This window comes from Harpia harpyja, chromosome 11, assembly GCF_026419915.1.
Source record: "Harpia harpyja isolate bHarHar1 chromosome 11, bHarHar1 primary haplotype, whole genome shotgun sequence".
Classification (NCBI taxonomy): Eukaryota; Metazoa; Chordata; class Aves; order Accipitriformes; family Accipitridae; genus Harpia; species Harpia harpyja.
This window is the reverse complement of record NC_068950.1, coordinates 3,945,673-3,959,988: the sequence shown is the minus strand read 5'-3', so window position 1 is coordinate 3,959,988 and position 14,316 is coordinate 3,945,673. Positions and strand designations below refer to the sequence as shown.

At 59.8% G+C, this 14,316-nt stretch overlaps 2 protein-coding genes across 3 annotated transcripts; one reads left to right on the top strand and one right to left on the bottom strand.

The window, feature by feature from the left end:
* Positions 1 to 149: 149 nt before the first annotated feature.
* CREB3L3 (cAMP responsive element binding protein 3 like 3) lies at positions 150 to 5,113 on the top strand. 2 transcript variants are annotated; one of them, XM_052802578.1, is made up of 10 exons: positions 150 to 372; positions 1,693 to 1,808; positions 1,980 to 2,235; positions 2,515 to 2,630; positions 2,879 to 3,010; positions 3,097 to 3,203; positions 3,382 to 3,450; positions 3,585 to 3,669; positions 4,025 to 4,121; positions 4,194 to 5,113. In XM_052802578.1, the coding sequence occupies exons 1-10, from the start codon at positions 357 to 359 to the stop codon at positions 4,541 to 4,543; spliced, it is 1,344 nt and encodes a 447-aa protein (XP_052658538.1). In that variant the 5' UTR covers positions 150 to 356; the 3' UTR covers positions 4,544 to 5,113. The 2 variants fall into 2 exon arrangements, with proteins under 2 accessions (XP_052658538.1, XP_052658537.1); XM_052802577.1 differs by having other exon boundaries at positions 265 to 372; positions 2,882 to 3,010.
* A 319-nt stretch (positions 5,114 to 5,432) lies between these two features.
* On the bottom strand, positions 5,433 to 14,241 carry SIRT6 (sirtuin 6). The gene is made up of 8 exons (XM_052802581.1): positions 14,107 to 14,241; positions 12,469 to 12,596; positions 11,921 to 12,103; positions 8,803 to 8,862; positions 8,116 to 8,211; positions 7,186 to 7,266; positions 6,703 to 6,826; positions 5,433 to 5,941 (listed from the first exon to the last, which is right to left on the bottom strand). Exons 1-8 carry the CDS (start codon positions 14,170 to 14,172, stop codon positions 5,606 to 5,608), a joined length of 1,074 nt encoding a protein of 357 aa, XP_052658541.1. The 5' UTR covers positions 14,173 to 14,241; the 3' UTR covers positions 5,433 to 5,605.
* Positions 14,242 to 14,316: the final 75 nt, after the last annotated feature.

The following is a 14,316-nucleotide window of genomic DNA, read 5'->3' as shown; positions in this document are numbered from 1 at the left end:
GGAAATTGTCCCCCAAAATGGGTGAAAGTTCACGGGCAATCACAGCAGTCGGACTTCGCTCACCAGCTCCGGGCCCCTCCTGCTCCGTTCGGTGGCGGAGGACAAAAACATTTGGCTAATGAATTACGGAGCGCAGCGGGTCTGGCCCCAGGGCAGCCCTGCCATTGCTCACCGCCATCCCTAATCAGGGTCAGGAGATTTTGCAATCTGGGACATTATTTCTGTGCAGTTGGAGTTTAAACTTTGCCACTTGGGTCAGGACAACACAGAGGAGGAGGAGGAGGTGGCCGGGCTCGGTGTCCGCCCCGCTCTTCTGCGCACTGAGGGGGTTGAGAAGACAGCACAGATCCGTGGGAATGGGATCTCACACAGGTATGTCCTGGCTGCCGGCGCTCAACAGGGTCCCTCTACCTGCTGGTCCCATGGGGCTATCAGGGCTCACTGGAAGGACTGAGGATGAAGGACAGGGTGCAATAAAGCCCCTTGCCTGGATTGGCCAGCCAAACTTCCTGGTAATGACAACCGTCCCCAAACCTGGCTTGAAGGACACTTGAGTCAGAGCTTAGTAGGTTGGGAACGGCAGTTAGGTGATGGGTTGGGTGGAGTGGGTTGGGTGGTTGAGTGGTGGGTTGAGTGGTTGGGTGGTGGGTTGGTTGATCAATCAATCAGACAGGTGACTGGTCAGTCAGTTGGTCAGTGGGTTGGTTAGTTGGTCAGTCAATCAGTTGGTCACTTGGCCAACAGGTTGACCGTTTGGTCTGTTTCTTGATTGGTTCATTGATTTGGCTGGTCATCCAGTTAGTCAGTTGGTCAACTGGTTGGCCAGCTGGTCGGTTAGTTGGGTTGTCAGTTGGCTGATCGGCCAGTTGGGCAACTGGTCAATTGGCCTGTTGGTTTTCTCCGAGTCCGGGGTCTCAAGCAGTGCCTGAGGTGGCAGTGGCAGAGCGGGGCTGAGTCCCCTCCTTGGGGCTGGCCGGTGGCAGCAGTCTCCTCCCCCTCCACTTGCCACCCAAAATGATTAACCTGATCTTCCGGAGTGGTCACACACATGCGACAAGGCTGGATGGGGGAGCTGACCCAGCCCTTGGGTCTGAGCACTCATCCTGCTCCTGCACTTGGGGGGCATGGTGGGGCTGGGGCAGCTGGGTGCCTGTGGGGAGCCCTTGGCTGTGCAGTTCTCTTGGGGGAAAAAATAGAGGATTTGGGAGTTTCAGCTGCTGGAAGGGGGCAGGGGGGGCTGCCCCATAGCCCCTGCATGCCCATGCTCTCCCTCCCACACACATGCACGTAGGACTTTGCCAGATGTGCTCACATACAGGTGCCGGCACACGCGTGTGCATGTGTTCACACAGCCATGTCTGTGTGGGCACACACATGCACATTGCGTGGTTGTGTGATTGCACAGACACACAGCTGTGCACACGTGTGTGCCAGCATGGCCACGTGCACATCCAGCCGTGCACACATCCACGTGGTCACACGCACTGTCACATACGTGCACATGCATGTAGATACACCTCCCCATGGTCCCACACACATGCGCCCATGCCCAAACATGCTCCCTGCTCCCTCTCACCAGCCCCATGCCCGCCCCACGATTTGGGGTGTCCCTGGGGCCGTGCAGCTTGGGGGGGAGGCAGAGGGGGGCAATCACGGGGACTGGGTTAGGGACCTGACTCTGCCACCTCGCAGCCATGGCCTCTGGCGTGGACAGCCTCGACCTGCTGGACCTCCTCTTTGACCGCCAGGATGGGATCCTCCGCAGTGTGGAGTTGGGGACGCCGCCAGGCACTTGGCACGAGGACGGGGTGAGTCCCCCGGGCTGGGGGGGCCAATCCCCACCTCATCCCTGGGTCTGGCAGGAGAGCCCCATCCCCACGCCTTGCCCTGAAGCTGGGACCACCCTGCAGCATGGGCAGCTCCTGTGGGCACCCCAGGGTGACGGGCACCCCAGGGTGACAGGTGCCGTGTCCCCGCAGCGTGCCCAGGACAGCGAGGACTTCCTCAGCTCCATCCTGGGCTCTGGGGACTCAGCGTCGGACTCGCCCAGCTGGTCCCCAGCCGCCAGCGACAGTGGGGTCTCCGAGGACCCCCCCTCTGACCAGCTCGACAGCCCCCCCAGATGCTGTGATGGGGGTCCCAGCGAGGTCCTGTACCCCTACACCAACCCCTGTCGGGCTCTGTCCCTCCCAGGGGGGACTGGGGCCCTGCACCCTGAGGTCTCCATCGACCTGGGTGAGCCACGGGGAAGAGACTGGGCAAAGGACCAGGCTGGGGGCACTGGAGGGACTGGGGGGGACTGGGGACGTTGGGGACCTGAGGGGGACAGGGGAGCTGGGGTCTCTTGGGGATAGTGAGGAAATTAGGGGAGCTGGGGGGGACTGGATGCAACTGGGCAGACTGGGGAGAACTGGGAGGTCTGGAGGACTGGGGGGGAGCCAGGGGTGAGGGTCCTGTACTGGGGACACTGGGGGACACAGGACTGCTGACAGCTTCCACTCTCCCCTCACCCAGACATGTGGCACCCCGGCTTCTTCCTGGAGGAGAGCCAGGACCTGCCCGTGGTCTCCCCACCCGCATCCTGCACCCTCACCGTCAAGGACCTGCTGCTCTCAGGCAGCTCTGATGCCGTGAGTCCCTGCCCTTGTGTCCCCATCCCTCCTCGTCCCCAGCTTTGTCCCTTCCTGGACCATGATCCCCTCCCCATTCCTGTCCCCATCCCTCCCCATCCCCACACTCGTCCCCTTTCCCACACCATGACCCCCTCCCTGTCCCTTCGTGGACCACGATCCCATCCTCATCCCCACACCGTGGTCCCTGGGGTCAGGCGTGGGGTGACCCAGCCACCCGGGGCCATCACCCATCCGTGGCCCCGCAGCAGCCGCAGGTGCCCGGCTCCCTGCTGAGGCAGAGCCAGGGGCAGTTCCAGGAGCTGGTGCTGACCGAGGACGAGAAGAAGCTGCTGGCGAAGGAGGGGGTGTCCCTGCCCACGCAGCTGCCCCTCACCAAGGTGGGTGCCACCACGCCTGGAAGGGTGCGGAGTTGGGGGGGGTCCCAGCCCCGGCGGCCCTGACCCCCCACCCCTGTCTCCCCCAGTATGAGGAGCGGGTGCTGAAGAAGATCCGGCGGAAGATCAGGAACAAGCAGTCAGCTCAGGAGAGCCGCAAGAAGAAGAAGGAATATATTGACGGGCTGGAGAGCCGGTACGGACCCCAAACCCCTGCTCTGGGCATGGCCGCACACCAGCACCTGGGGGCTGGCACACCGCCCCCACCCCAGGCACCCTGGGGGCACCCAGCTGGCCAGTGATGGGCATGCTGCTCCTTGCCAGCCCCCCCAGCTGTCCCCCCCCAACCTCATCCTCCTCTCCCTGTCCCCCAGGATGTCAGCGTGCACAGCCCAGAACCAGGAGCTGCAGAGGAAAGTCTTGCACCTGGAGAAGCAGAACTCGTAGGTGTTCCCTGGGGCAGGATGGGGACAATGGGGGGGGTAAGATGGGGCTGGGACTCCCCCCGCCTGCCCCAGCCAGACCTATTAGGGGCAGGAGGGGCTTGGAGGTGCTAATGGGCTCTCCCTGTCCCCAGGTCCCTCCTAGAGCAGCTGAAGAAGCTTCAAGCCCTCGTGGTACAGTCAAGCAACAAGGCAGCGCAGACAGGAACCTGCATTGCGGTGTGTGGAGCCCCCAACCCCCCCGCGGCCTCCTTGTTTGGAGGGAGGGAGGGAGGGATGCTCAGACCCATGCAGATATGGATGGAAGGATGGACAGAGGGATGGACAAGTGCTGAGGCAGAGGGATAGATGCTCCAAGGTTGGATGGATGGAAGAAGGGATGGAGGCATGTGAGGACGGATGGATGGATAGAGGAAGGGATGGATGGAGGCACGCTGGCAGGGGCACGTGCACTGGGAGGGATGGAGGGACGCAGTCCTGGTTCTGCCACCAGCCCCCTCCCTGGGAGCCATGTCGTAGAACCTGGTCCCCCTCCCACCACTGTGCACAGTGACGTCCCCCCCTCTGCCCCCAGGTCCTGCTCCTCTCTTTCACGCTCATCGTTTTCCCCTCCATCAGCCCCTTTGCCCCCAGCAAGGCCGAGGCAGACGGCGATTTCAGACCTGTGCGAGGTGAGCGCTGCGCCGGGGCTGCGCCGGGAGCTCGGGGCACCGGAGCGGGCCCTGACCCTCCTTCGCACTCAGTTTTCTCCAGGTCCCTGCACAACGCAGCTGCCTCCCGCGTGGCTTACACACAGCCCCAAGCCAGGGATGAGAAGCCCCCAGAGCCGCTGTGGCCAGAGCACCTGGGCGAAGCCCCCGAGACCCTGCACGAAGCCTTCGGTGGCCGCACATTCACCCCACGCCTGGACAAAGTCTCCCCCCATAACGGCACACAGCTGCTTGCCTCGGAAGGGCTGAGCAGCAGGGATGGGGATCGAGCTGACAGCATTTCAGGGGATGGCACCACACCGCACGGTGGCCTGGCATCGCTGGCCTGGACCGAGGCTGGCCACAGCAGGCCCACGGTGCTGGAGCCGGCTGAGGAGCTTTAAGCAGCACCCAGGGACCACGGGGGATGCGATGGGGTGGCTCAGCACCTCATCCCCTATGGGATAAGCCCTCGGGGTGACCCCTCTAGGATCTGCTTCCAGGCACGGGCAGATGCTGGACCCGCTTGGCTTTGCTTGTATCTGTGAACTGGGAAGATGAGACCGGTTCCCATTGGCCTCACTGGGAGGGAAGGGGCTGCTCCTGTCCCCCGGGTGCAGCAGGAGTTGTGGAAGGGACACAGGGTCGCTGAGGATGGGGACGAGCAAACTGGAGGGGCCCTGGGCTGGTTGGCTATTGATGTTGCAACTGGTTGGTTTTGGTTTGGTTTTGGTTTTTTTTTTAAGCTTTATTTTCATCTCTAAATACAAGGTATTTTGGAAAAAATTCACTTGCTTTAGTTTAATATGGGGTGATCCAGAAGGTTTCAAGGACCCTTGGGCCAGGGATGCCTCAAACCCAGCTGCCATGAGGCAGTACAGTCCAACAGAGCTGGGACACGTGGCCAGACCCAGCCTAGGGCTGCCCTGGGAGCAGTGGGCACAGCAGGAGGCAGAGGGGAAGGCAGTGGCACCGAGGCACCATCCCAGAGCACCCAGCCCTGCGCCAGGCCAGGATTCGGCCGGCACCAGTCCCCTTCCCTTCCACAACCCAGCGACATCCCCCAGATCACCAGCACGCACAGGACCGGCTCTGTGGGCAGATCTCAGCCAGGAGATCGCAGCAGCTCATCCCAACCACTGCCCAGGCCCAGCTTCATCTGAGATGGCATCGGCTGCCCCAGTGATCCCCTTGTGTCACTGCCCCAGGGCCGAGCATCCTCATCCCTCTACCCCTCCGAGGTCTGCTGGACCCCACAACCATCTCCTCGCAGAGAGGGAATTAGATGCTCGGTCCGTTTCAAGCAGGCAACACCCTCCCGGGCCGGTGGGTGCAGCTGCGCCGACACGCGATTCGAGTGTATTTAATACTTACATAAAAAAAGGGACAATGTTTAAGGGTATAAAAAAAAGTCGGTAGGAAAAGCGGCACAGACGAGTGTCTAGACAGACAGGGAACAGTCTGGGTCAGGTGAGGAGAGGCTCCACCTTCATCTTCTTCACCGCCGTTGGCCCCATGTCCGGGCTGGGACAGTCCTGCTTCAGACTGTCACGGCGCTCCACCAGCGTGGTCCCAAGGTCAGGGCACAGCCCACCCGTGCCGTTGTGCTGCGAGAGGGGGTCCTCCTTCAGCACCCCGCGAGCCCCGGGGTCAAATTTGAAGAGCTGTTCGGGCTTGGTGAGCTCAGCGCTTTCCACCACCACCGGCCCTGTCCACTCCGGGACCTCCAGCCCCAAGTGCTTCATCAGCTTCGTCATGACATCATCGACGTAGGCGTGGATGCGCAGGTCGGCCTGTCTGTCCTAGGGCAAGCGAGGGCAAGCACAACATTAGGGGACAAACAGTGTGTGCAGGGACAAATGTCCCCTCCCAGGGAGCGCGTAGGGACAAGGCCTGGGTGATGGCTCAGCTGCACACGAGCTCCAGGGCTCCCGTCTCTGAGACATCATCCCCGGCGGAACACGAGCTGACCCCATCTGGCACCGCTCCCTGGCTACGCCGCGGGCTGACAGGGCTCTATCAGGGTGCAGGCAGGCAGTTGCACCTCGAAACACAGCCCAGAGACGGGGACATGGATGCAGAGCCAGACTAGGGAGCCCAGGACAGAGTGGGACAGGGACAAGGGAGCTCTAATGACATCCCAGAACCCCCCCAGCTCTGGTTATTACAAAGACTTTGGACAATTAGAGCACCAAACCCAGGGCTGAACATGAACCGAACTCCTCTGCCCCGTGGCATGGGTTACGTATGTGCAGTTATTTCATCGGACTGTAATTCACCCGAGAATACATCAGGCTTTGGGCTGAGTTTTTATTCCATTCTTAAGATTTACCTTCCATTTCTAGGTGCTTATCAGGAGTTGCAGGTTTAAACCCTCCAACAAGGGAAGCCCAGCCTGTTTGCTTGCTACACGAGGCCACTCTTCTATCTGGCCGCCTGGGAGGGGACGATGTGCAGGGACTGACCTGACCTGTGACGGGGCTGAAACAAGTGACGCGAGGGGAAAGGAGCAATGCAGAGCAAATTGCTCTGAGCGCAGAGCAGCGAGGATGCTCTCACTCACGTGTTTGGTTGCTTGTAGGTTGACTATGACCAGCTTCCCTCCTCTCTTCTTTGTGATCAGCGGGAGGTTGCCACTGGGTTTGATCTGCAGAGAGGTCCCCAGAGTGATGGAGAGATCAGCTTTCCTGCAGGGAAGAGACAAAACATCCAGGACAGAGAAAAAGCTGTGGCTGTTTTCAGGCTGCTTCTCCTCCCCTGCTCCAATGTGGACTCTACAAGCTTCCCAGCCGGGAAGCAAAGCTGTGGCCAGAATTTGCAGTGGTTTCCTCTCGGCCACTTTCTGGTGAGAGGGCTGGGCGTTGCTGTGCTGTGGGTACAGCCTCAGGGTTGCGAGGCACAAAAACACGATGAACAAAGCCAGGCAGGGTCAGCCCAAGGGCCGCTGTGGTGTGGGCAGAGGACGGGGAGCCCGGGCAGCCTCCCGGAGCACCGCGAGCTGCAGGCGTCAGCGGCTGCCACGGTGTGAAGAGCCCAAGCGCAGTACCTGCAGGCTTCGTCCGCCAGCGTGAGGTCACGGTCGGGCAGAGAATCTTCCCAGTCCAGAATGGTGTCTCTTAACTTCCCTCTAGAAAACACACACAGGGACCATGGTTTCCCCTGCCAGGCAGGAACAGGCAGCAGAGCTGCCCTGGGAGAGGGGACAGCGACCCAGATCCTGTCCCACCCTCCCTGGCCCAGCACTGCGAAGGGACAGAGAGCCCAGACAAGCCGGGGGCACTCACTGGCAGGCGAGGGAAGGCACAGAATTCACCTGCGTGAGGAACTTTGTGGCTGGTGCTGCAATGCCACCAAAGCCCCAGCTGTTTTGCTGTCCCAGTTCAGAGCTGGGATGTGCCTTTCACTCCCCAACATCAGAGCTGAGCCAGCAGAGCTCTGCCCCACAGCCCAGAGCCCCCGGCTCTGCTGTGCCGGCTCTGCAGCCAGCCTGGATGAGAAAAGCAGCTGGGCTGGGCCCGGTGAGCTGGGGTGAGGAAGCACAAAGGGCATGTGGAGCGTGTCTTGATGCCAGATCACCTCAGGGTACCTCCAGCTGCAGAGCTGGAAACACTGTCTGTGCTTCCCTACTGAAGGCAAGAAGCACCAGGGCAGTGCAGTGGCCGTATCCTGCTGGAGAGGAGGGGGCTCTCTAGAGCTGCCATCCCACAGCAGGGCATTCTCCAGCACTGGGATACGCTCAGAGTTATCGGCGTGGGGAGAACCCCCCGAGGAGGCTGGGACTCCTTGGAGATGTGGGTCCTATCTGGGCCCTTGGAGACCTCCCCTACACCCGCCGCTTCTTCACCTGAGCTGGAGGGACTGTCGGCCCAGGCCTGCAAAGCCAAGTCTGTGCATGAGAGCCGCTCGCTTGGGTGAACAAGTCCCTGCCACCCGACGTTCCCTCGGGAGCCCCCATCCAGCATCCCAGCAGACATACCTGCAGGCCCGCAGCCCGCGGGCTTTGGTGACGCTGCACAACCTGCCCGTTGGCTTCAGCCCCATGCTGCCCACGACTGTGTCCCGCACGTACTGCCTGCAAGAGAGACGGTGCCATTCAGGGCCAAACACGCAGGGAGGTGGCACCTGCTGTGAAATGCCCCCTCCCCGCCCCGATACGGCACACCTCACGCCACAGACCCTGCACTGGAGGAAGGAGGTGATGGCTCAGAGCCACAAGCAATTGACTGGAGCACCTCAGTCCTTCATCGATCTCTGCCTGCGTCTCTAACCAGGCGCTGCTGACAGCAGCTCTGACCAACAGCCCCAGAGGTCTGCCACAAACCAGGATGGAAAACCCAGCTTGTAGCAACCTCCTCTCCTCTCTCCAGCTGGCAGGCACAGACCCTGCTGCAGGCAGCCCTGCTGGCACATCCGCCTTGCCACGAGGAGCAGGATTTGCTGAGGGCCTCCCAGGCAACGAACAATTCCCAAAATGTTCCTTTCCCACCATTTGACAGGGTTTAGGATTCAGACAGACAGATCCGTCCGTGACCCCACACACACTGCGCTACAGACCTGCCAGGTAGACAGACCCACAGCATGTGCAGGGCCTCCATCGTTCCCTGGGGACAGCAACAAAGCCCCCACCCCGCTGACACTCTCCCCAGGCTCAGGGCTCACGTACTTGCCGCATTTCACGCACTCTTCCACAAACATGTTCCCATGGAGCTCAGCCAACTTGTCCCTGCGGGAGAAACAGCAGAGGGGAGATGGGGAAGGGTGGAGAGCCCTGGGGCAACAGGGAAAGCTGCCCAAAAGCCCCCTCCTCACCAGGGGCCCTGCACCTCAAGGGCTTCCCCGCTTTCCAGCTCTGCCGGATCACATCTGCCAGGTGATGTGGGGTGGCAGGGACCCTCTGCCATGGCCTGGGGACAGCGCACCAGCACAGGGTCAGCACTGAGGGGAATTACATTAGTTATAGACAAATATGGCTGCATTGCTCTGATGGCACCAGAGTCTGGCAGGCTCTGGGGGCACTGGGTGCCACAAAATGACCTGGCCTTGCTGCCAGGAGGCAGTTGGTCCAGCGGAAAAGAGTGTTGGTCCGGCCACAGAGTGCTGGGACTTCCCTGTGCCAAACGTGGCCATCACATGCAGGGCAAGCAGGCGCTGGCAAAACTATGGCACACTGAGCACTGCTTTGTGGATTTAACACAAGAAATACTGTTCAAAGGGAGTTGGGACAGAGCTGTGCCTCTCGTGGGGCAGGGGAGACCCAGGGGACATGTTCAGATCCTGGTGAGAGGCCTTCCGTGCCACCGTTTCATCACCATCACGAAAGCACTACGCTATGGGCACCACAATTGGGACTAAGGGGAGGGATGGCATGTCCTGGCTTTTAAATTTTAAATGCTTCCATCTGCAGCACCAGTTCTAGTCCCTGTTCTGATTCAGCCTCAAATCTCTGCGCCTGGTAGTAACCAGGCTCTTTGCTTTTCTCAGCACTTACTGGTTCTCTCTGCCCTTGCACAGTTCCAGCCCTTTGCCACTTGTTTTGAGTAAAACTCCCCTCAAGCCCAGCAGCAGCCTCGAAGCGCAGAAGCTAGAGGAAAACAAGGCCGCACTCTCCCTATGTTCCTACAAGCCCCACGGTGACTGGGAACCTCCTCCAGGGTGGATGGAGACAGGACTGACTTGATTTCCCCCATTTTGGCCCCAGTTCAGTGGCACTTACTTAAGCACATGCTTCGCTTGGGCGGAAATGCCGTGCTAAACCAGAGCAGGAGCCAGTGGCACTAGGCTGCAGGGAGCACAGCTGAGTTCTGGTCATTATTTCCTATTCTTTTTCCCATGGTTGTTTAGTTTAAAAAGGCAAACGTGGTGCCAGGAGCAGGAACCAGGACTCAGGGCTTTTAATAATAGAAAATACCCCCTGGAGGCAGCTCTCTGCTCAGCCAGTGACGGCTGAAGACATTTGTGAGACACATCTTCTCCAAGGTCCCATTCATGCTCCTCATTCTCATTCCAACTCCTTCATTTCACTTTCTTACTGGAATTCAGCTGCTTTCCCCTTTCCTTTCCAGGCAGCTCCAAGCAGTTTGCCTCACAAGACAATCGCTTGCTGGTCTTAAGGGCTGGAAATGGGTTTTATAACAGGCTGAAGTTCCCTGAAGGCAAAAGAGCCTGCTGCCGCAAGTGCTAATGGAAAGGCAGGTTCCTTTGAGGACATCTTTGAAACAGCCACTGCACTGCTAAATGCACTTCAGTCCCCACCCACGCAGGGAGTGGGGATCTTTCACTCCCGGCTCCCACACGTCGCAGTTCCCCACCGAGGGAACACGGCTACGCAGGATCCCTGGCCTCATCGCAGCGGGCAAGGAAATCAGAGACCACAGCCAGTAAGTCAGACCAGTTCCAACTGTGGGACTCTGTCTTGCTGCCCTTGTAGTTTTGCAAATCTATTGAGAGGCAAAATACTTTTTAAGGCTATCTAGGGCCCAGGCATGGTTTCATCACTGGGGCAGCACCGCCTCTATTTTCTCTCAAGAAATTCAATTTAAGCAAACCGTAAAATAGCACAAGATCCAGTGCTCTGAGAAAGCTCTAGCAATGCTGGTAAAACAGGGCAACATGCATCTCTGCGAGCAGCAGGAGCAGTTTCAGGTGCTCTTGTTCTCCCTCTTGTCCCTTCACCCCTCTGGATGGGTACAGAGGCAGTGGAAAGGACCATATGCCCCGAGCACAGCTCTCAGCCCAGTTCCCAGGAGCATGTGCCCTACTTGAAGCCGATGTCTCACTCCCTGGGCCACGAGCCCTGTCCTGGTTTCAGCTGGGGTAGAGTTAATTTTCTTTCTAGTAGCTGGTATAGTGCTATGTTTTGGATTCCGTATGAGAAGAATGTTGATAACACACCGATGTTTTCAGTTGTTGCTAAGTAATATTTATACCAAGCCAAGGATTTTTCAGCTTCTCATGCCCAGCCAGCAAGAAGGCTGGAGGGGTACAAGAAGTTGGGAGGCGACACAGCCAGGACAGCTGACCCAAACTGGCCAAAGGGGTATTCCATACCATCCGATGTCATGCCCAGTATATAAACTGGAGGGAGTCAGCCTGGGAAGGACTGCTGCTCGGAAACTAACTGGGCACCTGTCAGCGAGTGGTGAGCAATTGCATTGTGCATCACTTGTTTTGTATGTTCCAATCCTTTTATTATTATTATTATTATTTTAATTTTATTATTTTTATTATTATAATTATTATTTTCTTCCTTTTTGTCCTATTAAACTGTTCTTATCTCAACCCATGAATTTTACTTTTTTTCCCCCGATTCTCTCCTCCATCCCACTGGGTGGGGGGGAATTGAGTGAGCGGCTGCGTGGTGTTTAGTTGCCAGCTGGGGTTAAACCACGACAAGCCCCCAGGCAGCCACGCAGTGCAGCTACAGCCACTCAGCTGATGGGTGGTAACATGCAACAGCCCAACACCGCGACCCGTTCATTTCTCTTGTGAACAAATGGCTTCTGGGTGTACTTCTAGAGAGCATCAACTGAGGCTGACTTCATTTCATCACCCTCTGAATTATTACCATAACCTCTCTTCTCTAAATTCAAGCTGGTTTACGTACCCCTGCCCACACCAGCACATCCCAGTTTCCGCTCCCCCTATCAGTGGGCAGACAGAAATCAAGCCCCAGCATCAAACGCTTGTACGTGAAGCCACGCTAATCAGGCAGCAAGAACAGCCACGTGGCAGCGGCTGGGAAAGGCATGAGGAACCCGGAGACAGGGCAGGAGAGGCAGTACCGTGGGAATCCTGAACGCACGTGAAGGCCGTCCACGTTCTGGCTGACCAGGAATTTCAGGATGCCAACTCTCTGCAGCCCCAGCAGTGCCATGTGAGTCTTGGAGGGCCTGGCATTCTCAAAGGTGGTGTCAAATTTGGGGGAGAGCCCCTTCTCTTCCATAGTCCAGACACCATTGGGCCCCCTGCAGCAATGGGGACAGAAAGAGTGAGAATTGAGAGCTCAGGCTCTAAGAGGACAGTTGTAAATGCACCACAAGCCCTATCAATGGAGGATGAGCAAGGCACTGCTACATGAAGGTCATGGGTCACCAGCGATTTTTGTCGATGCAAGCGGAGCGCCCGTAGGGCTTCTGTGCATACGGTTTAACGTCAAACAGGTGTGCAAGAGGGAAAGGGTATTTTCAGCTGGATCCAGGACCAGACAGGAGAGATGGAGTAGGACTGGCTGGGGTAGCAGGAAGCACAGTCCAGACCTTTACAAGATGTGAGATGGACTCGGAGGAGGTGCCATCCTCCCAAACCCTCGCCTGCTGCCCAACACCCTTACCTGAAGTCAGGAATCCCTGAGGCAGTGCTGATTCCAGCCCCCGTGTGAAACACTACATTGGAGGAACTCCTGATCAAGTCTGCCAGCTCCCGCACCTTCCTCTCCAGTTCCTCCGGAGGGTCAAAAATCTGAGCAGAAGAGACAAACCACCACAGGAATGGAGAGATGCAGGGATAGATCCTACACACCTCCTGGCAAAAGGCCCAGTAAACCACAATTCTTTCTTATCCACGAAAGGAAAGAAGATTTCGCATTCCTTAATGACAAAAGCATTTAATCAGAGAGAAACAGCATTGCATAAACCATCTCCATGCAGGGTAAGGGCTTAAAACACCTAATGCAGACGAGGGTATTTATTGCTCTCCCTGACAGGCAGCTGATACCCCAAGAAGTGGCTGGGCTCCAGGGCGCTGCCAGGCAGCGGGAGGACAGGAACAAACCCTGTGCCACCCCACGTGCGCTCAACTCCAGCTGTCACCAGCACAGCCACCGGCTCTGCGGACAGGACAGGGCCGAGGGACGGTGAACCGCACGGAAAGCCATGGAGGTGGGGGACGCTGTGGCTGGATGGGACCGTGTCCCCACCTGGCTTTCTGGCACGGGCGCAGGATTTCATTTCGGTGAGATGCTTCTCCAGCCCGGTCACTTTGGGGACAGGGACTGAGGACAGTCCCCTGCGTGTCCCTGTCCCCTCACCCCAAAACCTGTTTTAAGCTTCCCGAGTAGCGCTGGGGGCATGGGGCTGGGATCACCACCCACCCCTGGGGATCCCCCCTGGGGAATACAAAGGGTCCCCATATAGCTGGGAGCCCCTGTTGGGGGGGGGCACAAAACAGGGGGAAGAGTGCTGGGCCTGGAGGACAACCACAACAAGGAGGGAGCCAGGGGGCTGGGGGGGATGACACAGAGGGAGCTGCGGGGTGGCCCCGGGGGGGATGCGGGGGGAGCCGTGGGGTGGCCCTGGGCGGGGGACACGGAGGGAGCTGTGGAGTGAGCCAGAGGGACGCACGGAGGGAGCCGTGGGATGAGCCGGAGGGGGACACGGAGGGAGCCGTGGGATGAGCCGGAGGGGGACACGGGGGGAGCCGTGGGGTGGCCCTGGGGGGGACACGGAGGGAGCCGTGGGGTGGCCCTGGGGGGGACACGGAGGGAGCCGTGGGGTGCGCCTGGGGGGGGGGACACGGAGGGAGCCGTGGGGTGGGCCGGAGGGGGACACGGGGGGAGCCGTGGGATGAGCCGGAGGGGGACACGGAGGGAGCCGTGGGGTGCGCCTGGGGGGGGGACACGGAGGGAGCCGTGGGGTGGGCCGGAGGGGGACACGGAGGGAGCCGTGGGGTGCGCCTGGGGGGGGGACACGGAGGGAGCCGTGGGGTGCGCCTGGGGGGGGGGGACACGGAGGGAGCCGTGGGGTGGGCCGGAGGGGGACACGGAGGGAGCCGTGGGGTGGGCCTGGGGGACACACGGAGGGAGCCGTGGGGTGAGCCGGAGGGGGACACGGGGCGAGCCGTGGGGTGGGCCTGGCGGGACACAAAGGGGTCCCCGGTACTGGGTTCCCCACGGGAGACACCCACGGGGCCGAGGCCCCGGTTGGCACGGCAACCCGTCAGGCCGGAGCAGGCCCCGCCGCGCCGCGCTCACCTCGGGGAGGCCGCACTTGCCCTTGTCCGAGTAGGGCGAGAGCCCGGCCGCGTAATTCACCGCCATGGCCCGCCCCGGCCGCCCGAGCGCGCATTGTTGCCAGCGCCGCGGACGGGCGGAAGCGCGCAGGGAGGCCGCGGGGGGCGGCGCGCATGCGCGGGCACGCCCGGGAGTGGGCGCCGCCGCCGCCATCTTTGTGCCGGGCGAGAA